Genomic DNA, 9,007 nt, shown 5'->3' on the forward strand with positions numbered 1-9,007 from the left:
ACTTTGATCTCACAGCACTGCCGAAAGCTAAAGTGGCTGATATTGTGTTTTTGGTGGACGGCTCCATTAACTTGGGCAAGGACAACTTCAAGGTGGTGATGGAGTTCATCTACAACCTAATCGATCTGTTCTACAACCCAAGGCACAACCTGCGGATTGGCCTGGCACACTATGCCACAGATGTGACTGATGTATTTTACCTCAACACATACACTGACAAGGAGGCCATTCTCGATGCCATCCTTGCAGCAGAGTACAAAGGCGGACGAAGAATCCACACTGGTGCAGCCATTCGCCACGCTGAGGCGAATCAATTTTCCAAAGCCAGAGGCAGCAGGAAGGATGAGGGGGTCCCTCAGATCCTGATGGTTGTCACTGGAGGACGATCAGCTGATGACAGTAAAACAGCAGCCCTTGGTCTGAAGAACAGCGGCGTGAGAATCTATGCCGTGGGAGTGGGCGACATCGAAGATGAGTTAGAAAACCTGGGAAGCGAGTCCACCACTGTAGCTCGTGCAAGCACCTACCAGGAGCTTTCAGAGCTCAATGAGCAGATCCTGGAGACGTTGGATGATGAGGTGAAGGGTGTCAGTCTTTGCACTGGTGTGCAACCAGCTACTAAAAGTGAGAATCACAGAGATGTATTTTTTACTTGCCAATAGACTTTTTAGTTATATAGTGTGTATGTATGTATGTATGTATGTGTATATATACAGTATACAGTATATATATACACATACATATACTGTGTGTGTGTATAATTGCAAAATTATTCTATTTAGAAAATATCCGATTCTGTTATTAATTAAGTGTGCTATGGGAATATAAGAATATGTATTGGTAATCAATATTATTGACTTCCAAATGTTGCCTGTGGTTCACAAAGTAAGGCATTATGTCTAACCATGTTCTCTCTCACAGCCTGCAGCGTGGAGGTGTTGGTAGGCTTTGATGTTTCCTCCCAGAACATCTTCACTGCTCAGACCAACCTCCAGAGCAAGATGGGTGCCATTCTGCAGAGGATGTTCTCCCTGCTACCCTCAGGGAGGAGATACAGGGTTCCAAAAGCACGCACAAATCGCTTGAGGAACAGTTTCTTCCCGCAGGCCACGAGACTCCTTAACATACACAAATAGTGACTCCTTAACATACACAAATAGTGTAGTAGTCGTACCGTACCGTACTGCAGCTGCTACCATTATGTATGCCTAATGTTTAATTGTATGTCTAACAAGGTACATGCTATTTGCACCTGTATGTCAATTACGTCGAATTTAAAATGTCTGAACACGTCTAACGTATGCACAATGCCTAATGTTTAATTGTATGTTTAATAAGGTACATGCTATTTGCACTGTATGTCAAATACGTCGAATTAAAATGTCCGAACATGTCTAACGTATGCACATAACATGTGCACCTATGTGCAATGAATATGCCACTGACTTGTCTTATCGCTATTCTGCCTCATTGCCTATTGCTGCTTAGTATTGCTTATTGATGCCTATTTCTTATTGCCTATTGCTCATTGCTTGTTGCCTATTTGTACTATGTCGTAAACGGAGTCCACAGCACAAGAATTTCACACGTGATACTTGTACCATGGAGTGACAATAAAAATCTTGAATCTTGAATCTTGAATCTTGAATCTTGGATCTCCAAAATGGGAAGCATCAGTTGCTCGTCAGGGCAGATTCCCTCTGTGCAGGTGGGCATATTGGCCATGGACTCTGCTTCTGAGCCTGTCCACCTGGACTTCACAGACAACGTTGACCAGCTCTTTGCAGACTTCAGGGCTCTACACAGCCGTGGCCCCTATCTCCTCAATGGCAGGACCATCTCAGCTTACACTGATAGGTTCAAGAGCAGACAGGACAATGTTGTCAAGGTGGGTTAGCGAATCTTACCTCTATCAATGTATAGATTCACCAAAAATGGGAGCAAATGTGACACTGAATGGTGTTTCCCCCCCTGAAGGTTGTCATCCATCTGACTGATGGTCTTGATGCCCCATATGCTGAAATGAAAAGGAGGGTTGAGGAGCTTCACCTGTCAGGTAACAAAGATGGATGATATAAACTGCCCTCAAATGATATGTATCCTGAACCACAGATATATGAACTAATAGTAATATTATACTCTAGTAACAAGTCAGGATTTCTCGTCCCATCCACTCTTGTACATACGGTATGTGCCAAACAGGTGTGCACAGTCTCATCATGGTTGGCCTGGAGCGGGTGCCCAAATTTGAGGAAGCGGTGCTGCTGGAGTTTGGTCGAGGGTTCAGGTACACCAGGCCCCTACGCGTCAACATCATGGACCTGGACTATGAACTGATGGAGGAACTGGTGAGTTGTCATGTTTTTTCTTGTCTTTTTCTTTTAATAGTTATTTGTTTCCTCCCTTCAATCACTTACACTTTTCTTTTTTTTTTCTTTTCTTTTTTTTGCACAGGACAATATTGCAGAGAGGGAATGCTGTGCAGTACCATGCAAGTGTACTGGTACCAGGGGAGACAGAGGAGCAGTTGGACTTCCAGGGCCTAAGGTATCTATTTTATGATGTACTTTTCTGGGCATTTCTAGAAAGACATACAAGACCAAACATTTCTTAATTATAGCAGAGATGGATTGTTCACTGGACTTTGCTGTGCTGTCTTTCAGGGTGGTCCAGGAGGAGTGGGAAGCCAAGGACATCCTGGAGATGAGGGTGGACCTGTAAGTTTGATTTCCCTGCTCATTTGCATGAGGGCTTCTATTACAGCAGTGTTTCCCAAAAGGGTCCCGGACCCATGGAGGGGGGGGGAAGGGGGTTGGGGTGTCGGCAACCGGTCGTCATGGCAACTCATTACCGTATGTTTTTTGTGAGTTTGGGTCCCAGGGAGACACAAAATGTATATTTTGGTCCTACGATGAAAAAGATTGGGAACCTCTGTATTACAGTATACTGCTTTTCGGATTTGTTAGGAGTTAATATGTGCCTTCAGATGTAATCTTCCTAATAATGTTTGTATTTTGTGTCTACATATTTTGCATAACATCTTTGGTGTTTAATGACAGGGAGAGAGAGGTCCTCCTGGTGTCAACGGAACCCAACGGAACCCAAGGTTTCCAGGGATGTACCGGACAGAGAGGTGTCAAGGTAAAGGATTTTCACCTTAACCCATTTCAGACGGGATGACGTTCGCGTCATTCTCCCTTTAAAGACGGGATGCCGTTCGCGTCAATATACCTTTGAAGACGGGATGACGTCTACGTCAATTTGTAGTTTAGCTGTAGTTTTTCGCCTATTTCCGGTCTCTAGGCAAATTAAATCATTCAGAAAACACACGTGGGGTCTCGCAATGCATTCTGGGATTGTTTTGGGAAGGAAAAGTTTTTTTTTTCTTCACTTTGAGCGGATCTGTAGAGCGATGGAGGAAGAAAATAATATTAGCGAAGGAAGCGATTTTGAAGACGCGGAATATTCCGAACATTCCACCGTTGATGAAGAGTTAAATGATGACCCAGTTACAGACCCCGATTGGCAGCCCTTGGACAGAGATCAGTGGGTCAGAACTATGTTTCAGGATGACGATGACGATGACTCTGACGAAGATGACCAATTCGAAGGCTTCCATGGAAACTGGGTAACGGAGCAGCGCTGTTACCGTCCTGTGCCGGTCAAAGCGTTCAAAAGGGTGCCCGGGGTGAAAAGCGGTGTTGGCTTACAAGCCGATTCCACACCTCTATTTTCTTTCGAGAAAATTTACACGGAGGAAATGTGGGACCGTCTTGTCACGGAGACGAACCGATATGCCGACCAGAGACGCACAATTCCCCCAGCCAAAAAAGCAGCCAAGTGGACCCCGGTAACAGTGAAAGAAATGAAAACATTCATTGGGCTGTGTCTCGCCATGGGGATAATGAAACTTCCCGTCCGAAGAGAGTACTGGCGGCTATCCAAAAACATCTTCAAAACCAACTTCGGCCAGAATATGTCCCGGGACCGATTTGACGCCATTTGGAGGTAGGCTAAGAACAATAATATTATCCTTGTTATTATAACCATTGCGTGATATAGATGCGCCCCATTGAATAGGATGCGCTATATAAATAATAGTAGTTTGATAGATAAAATGTAACATTAGTACCATTGTTATGATGCCCTAAGGGAAATGAAATATATTGCAAATGTATTAGAGGTGTAGTGGGAGTATTGCCATTGTAGCGAGCTTATACACTGGGGTAAGAAACCCCTGCTGGGCTCGGCTGCTACACCTATTGTGTGTGGGCAAACACCTAGTAGGCCTATTGTTATTCAATTGTCAGGAATGTGGAGAGAATGCGCTTCACTCTTTGCACCAAGACAGACACTGCACTTAGACAGACCCTGTAACCCTCAAGTGTAACTAACCTATATAATGATATAGCCTACAATTTTTCATTTCATCCAAGATGTGTCTACTTGTATATAATATACAATACAATATACAATATTGTATACAATATACAAGACATTATATTGTTTATAATATATTGTAATATGTGTCTAATTACCCCCCCTCCCCTACCCCCCCTCTTCCATCCTCCCCTCTCTCACCTCTTCAGATACCTTCACCTCCAAGATAACAACGCACGAGGCGACCCAGCTGATAAGCTCTGGAAACTGCGCTGGTACCTGGACTTCCTGAACCAGCGCTTCCAGGACCTCTATGAGGTCAACGGCACAGTCAGCATTGACGAATCAATGATCAAGTTCAAAGGCAGGCTTGGCTTCCGGCAATACCTGCCAATGAAGGTACTGCTGATTGATTGATCAAATTGTCTCACCTCTATTTTGCCTATGTAACCTGCATCTTTTGGTAATGTGTGAAATAAACATTCATTCATTCATTCATTCCAGCCAACCAAATGGGGCGTGAAGGTTTGGGTGATGGCGGAGAGCTCAACAGGCTACGTTCCGCACTTCAAAGTAAGGAAAAAAATCAGCACACCAAGAATATGCAAATATGTATTCTGTAATGTGTTGTTATTTGAGTGACCTTTCAAGCACCCAAGGCCCTTCCTCAGACTTGTGTTTCTTCTTGCAAACTCCCCAGGTGTACACAGGACGTGAAGCGGCGCCGCAGACGGGCCTGGCACAGCGCGTGGTGCTGGACCTCGCCAAGCCATACAATGGCACCTTCCTGTCCATTTATATGGACAACTTCTACACCAGTGTAGAACTCCTCCAGGAGATGAACGGCCTTTTCCTGTACGGCTGTGGCACCCTTCGGGCCAATAGGAAGGGGCTGCCGAAGGACCACAGCCTGACAAAGAGGGCTGCGCTGGGGAAGCACGAGTTCCGGGTGGCACAGCAGGATGACCTCACCTTCTGCGTGTGGCAAGACACAAAGACGGTGATGGTCTTGTCCAATCACCATGACCCCAGCGCAACAGGGACTGTAAGGCGGAGGAGAGATGAGACCCACCGGGCTGATGTGGTAGTGCCCGCTTGCCTGGCGGACTACCAGAGCCACATGAAAGGTTTGTTTTACAGATTTATGTTTTATAAACAAAAATTAAAATACTGTAAGCTTATATTCACTGAGGTCATTTGAGTGAAAATGTACGTATGTAAACAGAGTTCCATGTGTGTTCCAGGTGTGGATCTCCTCGACCAGATGATTGGATACTATGGTTTCGATCATCGGTCGAAGAAATGGTGGCGGCGTGTGTTCTTCTGGGGCCTGTCTGTGTCGTGCTACAACGCCTACGTTGCAGCCAGGTCTGTTGGAGGAAGGCACAAACATTACAAGGACTGGCTGGAGACCTTGCTGGAGGAGCTCATCACACCGGTGACAAGGAGGGCCCCTCCTGTGATCCCTCCTCCTTCTCCTCCTCCTCCTCTGTCCCCAGCTTCCAGACCAGCCTCTCCATTTGGCTCTCCTTCCACTCCAGAGAGCAGGGGAGCCTCCCCAGCACCAAGCACATCGAGCAGGGCAGCCTCCCCAGCACCCAGCACGTCAGGAGAAGCCACAGGTCCCCCAATGCACGACTTCGGGAAGGTGTTTGAGAAGCGGAAGCTCTGCAGGGAGTGCCAGTTGTTGCTGGACAAAAAAGATGTAGTAGGCAGTGGGCTAACTGTGTATGGCTGCATACAGTGTGACCTGCCTGTCCACATTGAGTGTTTTGGAAAACACTACAGACATTTTTTGTAAGTGTTTGCTAAACACTAGCTGACACTTTAGACACTTGCCCCTTTGATGGTAAATGGACTGCATTTTTTTTTATGGTTGCAAGGGGACACAAGGGGGCAGTGTGGAGCACATTTTTGATTTTATTTGAGTGGTTTGGAGTGATTTGTTGCTTGTTTTTTCATACGTTTTTTAGTTTTTTAAAATTTTTCTGTGTTTACAGCAATATTTGACAATGCTATTGAATTGTCATACCAATAAACACCTTTTACAAGGAAAGCCACATGTGTCAGCTCTCAAATGCCTTTTAAAGTGTGTTTCTATCTTCTACAGAGGCTGAGATATCACTATTTTAGTAGGCGTTGACATTTCTATGAAAAGTTCAGGATTTGGGGGTCTATTATCAAATCGGACTTAGGTTTTAGAGGCTATTTTTTAGGCGAAAATAGGCTGAAATGGGTTAATGCCTACCCCACACTACAGGATAATTTGCAAGATTATGACAACCATCCATAACAGCCAGTTATTGTTATAGTAACTCGTAATAATTATTAGTTATTGTTATTGCCATTAACAGCCAGCCTTGGATGGCTAACCCTAACCCTAACCCTCTGTATTTATGGTTTTCAGGTTCTATTTAATTTCCTTGTCCTTCCCCAATCCCCATCCCAACCAATCATGACTCACGTTCAAGCACGTATTGGCTGCAAAGACGTTGTGGAAGAGATGTATAAACAGATAGAGTGATAGACGTAGGATTCGACTGAGTGTCACAAAATTATGAAATTATCGTACATTTGGAGGATTTTGGGATTATTGATTGTACATCGTACAGAGGTCGAAATTATTGTACAAATACGATAATTATCGTACGTCTGGCAACGCTGATAATCAGTGCCCCACTTTATTGACTTAACTCCATCCAGTGCTTGCTGTTGTCCCAGGACCCTGGCAAGAAGTGAAGGAGTGATACACTTTGCATTAAGGACAGCTCCAAAGTTGCTGGCAGTCAGCCTCCCTCTCCTAAACAAATTCCAGTGTGGGTTTGTTAGCTGACCAGTTGTTGCCATCTGAATGGCCTTCTGCTGCTCCTCTGACAAGGCCATCCTGGACAGGATAGCCTCAGGTCCCTGATGCCCCACAGACTCTACAATGTTAGGAAAAGAGAGTGTTGCCAATGTGTATGGTTCCTCTTCTGACTCAGGTGAGAGAAGCCAAGACATGCCTGAGAACCTGCCCTGGAGTCTATCCCTCAGCCAGTCACGATCCTCTGTGGTTGGCTCTCTTGTCAGTGGGTCAAAGGGCTTATGAGGGGGGAGCGCTCCTCCACTGAGTGTGAACGTTTAGCTGCTTTAGGCTTCTTTCACTGACAGGTGGTGTCTGTACAGCTGAAATTATGTACAGCAAAGATTGTTGCCAATGTGTATGGTTCCTCTTCTGGCTCAGGTGAGAGAAGACAAACATGAACATGACACGAGAGATGAGATGAGATGAGATAAACTTTATTGTCACTACATGAGAACCTGCCCCGGAGTCTATCCCTCAGCCAGTCGCGGTCCTCAGTAAATTGATGGCAAATCGGGTCATCAGATAGAGGGCAGAAGCCCTCAGCTCCTTTCAGTTTCAGAGATTTCCGTGCTCTGGCACCAGAGAGTTCACGGCTCTAGCTAAGCTTGAATGCCGGCTAAAAACAAACCCAGCCGCTAGCCAAGTCATAATAATTATAATAATACACACACACATATATATATACATACATACATACATACATACATACATACATACATACATATATGTCTGTGTATCTGTGTGTAGTGGTACTAGTGTTGGTAGTTGGCTGGAGGAGCAGAGCCTTTGTTCTTATTCATATTCTGTGACTTCTTTTATGAGAGGACTTTGGAGGTTCACTAGTGCACAGCATACCTGAACCAGTTTATCTGCAAAGTGCCGCAGATGAGCTGGGATGAATTTCAGGATCCTGAATTCTTTCAGACAGGCATTTGCCCTCTCAACATGAATCCTGTTCTGTGCAATCAGCTTTGTAGCATGTATTTCGCTCTCTGTCAGATGGCCATGGTTCAGGAATGGGGGAATGTTTTTTTTTTTTTTTTTTTTTTTTCCCCCCGATTTTTTTTATCCCATTTTATCCCCCATTAGTGCTCACTTGATTTCTCAATCCTGGTTGCTACTCCATCCTCTGCCGATCTGGGGAGAGCCGAGACTGGCTCCATGCTTCCTCCGAGACATGGGCAGTCAGCCAGCAGCTTCTTTTCACCTGACAGAGGAAGCTTCACCGGTAGGACATAGCACGTGGGAGGTTCACGCTATTCCAACCAGTTCCCCTCCCTCTGACCAGGCGCCCTTAACGACCAGAGGAGGAACCACATTAGCAACCAGGATATTGCATGTTTTTGTGAAGGGGGTTCCTATATGAAGGAAACCCCCGGGAGGCACGGGGAGAACATGCAAACTCCACACAGAAAGGCCCTTTTGACGACCCCACCCGGGCGGTGGGCACTCGAGGACATGCGGACGGGCACGCATTCCTTCAGCGTTCACATCGTCCCAGATGGGAATTGAACCCCCGACCTTCGAGCTGTGAGGCGATAGTGCTTACCACTGCACCACCGTACCTCCCTGGAATGGGGGAATGTTTACTGTGACTCCTTCAGGCACAATATCCTGGATCAGGAATCCCTTATCCGCCAAAATCAGGTCTCCAGGCTTGAAATGGTCAAGAACAGCAGAACTCCGTACTATTTCCTTATCACTTACTGATCCTGGGTAAAGTTTGCTGCAGTATGTGATGACAGCATTCGGTGCCACCCCAAGGAGCAGTTTAAAGTAGTG

At 45.6% G+C, this 9,007-nt stretch overlaps 2 protein-coding genes across 2 annotated transcripts in view; both read left to right on the top strand.

Moving 5' to 3' along the window:
* The window catches only part of LOC310788614 (collagen alpha-3(VI) chain-like), a gene marked incomplete at both ends in the record, with an annotated part of 75,476 nt that extends 71,464 nt beyond the window's left edge, over nucleotides 1–4,012 (top strand). Inside the window, 10 exon segments of the mRNA XM_083650142.1 lie at nucleotides 16–624; nucleotides 922–1,024; nucleotides 1,657–1,888; nucleotides 1,978–2,056; nucleotides 2,203–2,348; nucleotides 2,455–2,547; nucleotides 2,664–2,717; nucleotides 3,060–3,083; nucleotides 3,085–3,141; nucleotides 3,569–4,012. Of these exon segments, the coding sequence (XP_083506268.1) occupies nucleotides 16–624; nucleotides 922–1,024; nucleotides 1,657–1,888; nucleotides 1,978–2,056; nucleotides 2,203–2,348; nucleotides 2,455–2,547; nucleotides 2,664–2,717; nucleotides 3,060–3,083; nucleotides 3,085–3,141; nucleotides 3,569–4,012 (1,841 nt within the window).
* Nucleotides 4,013–4,907: 895 nt separating this feature from the next.
* On the top strand, nucleotides 4,908–6,313 carry LOC310787182 (piggyBac transposable element-derived protein 4-like). Its single transcript, XM_083648548.1, has 3 exons — nucleotides 4,908–4,953; nucleotides 5,081–5,507; nucleotides 5,625–6,313. The coding sequence occupies exons 1-3, from the start codon at nucleotides 4,915–4,917 to the stop codon at nucleotides 6,179–6,181; spliced, it is 1,023 nt and encodes a 340-aa protein (XP_083504674.1). The 5' UTR covers nucleotides 4,908–4,914; the 3' UTR covers nucleotides 6,182–6,313.
* The last annotated feature ends 2,694 nt before the right edge of the window (nucleotides 6,314–9,007 follow it).

The sequence above is a fragment of the Poromitra crassiceps genome (assembly GCF_964638095.1).
Source record: "Poromitra crassiceps genome assembly, chromosome: 13".
NCBI lineage: Eukaryota > Metazoa > Chordata > Actinopteri > Beryciformes > Melamphaidae > Poromitra > Poromitra crassiceps.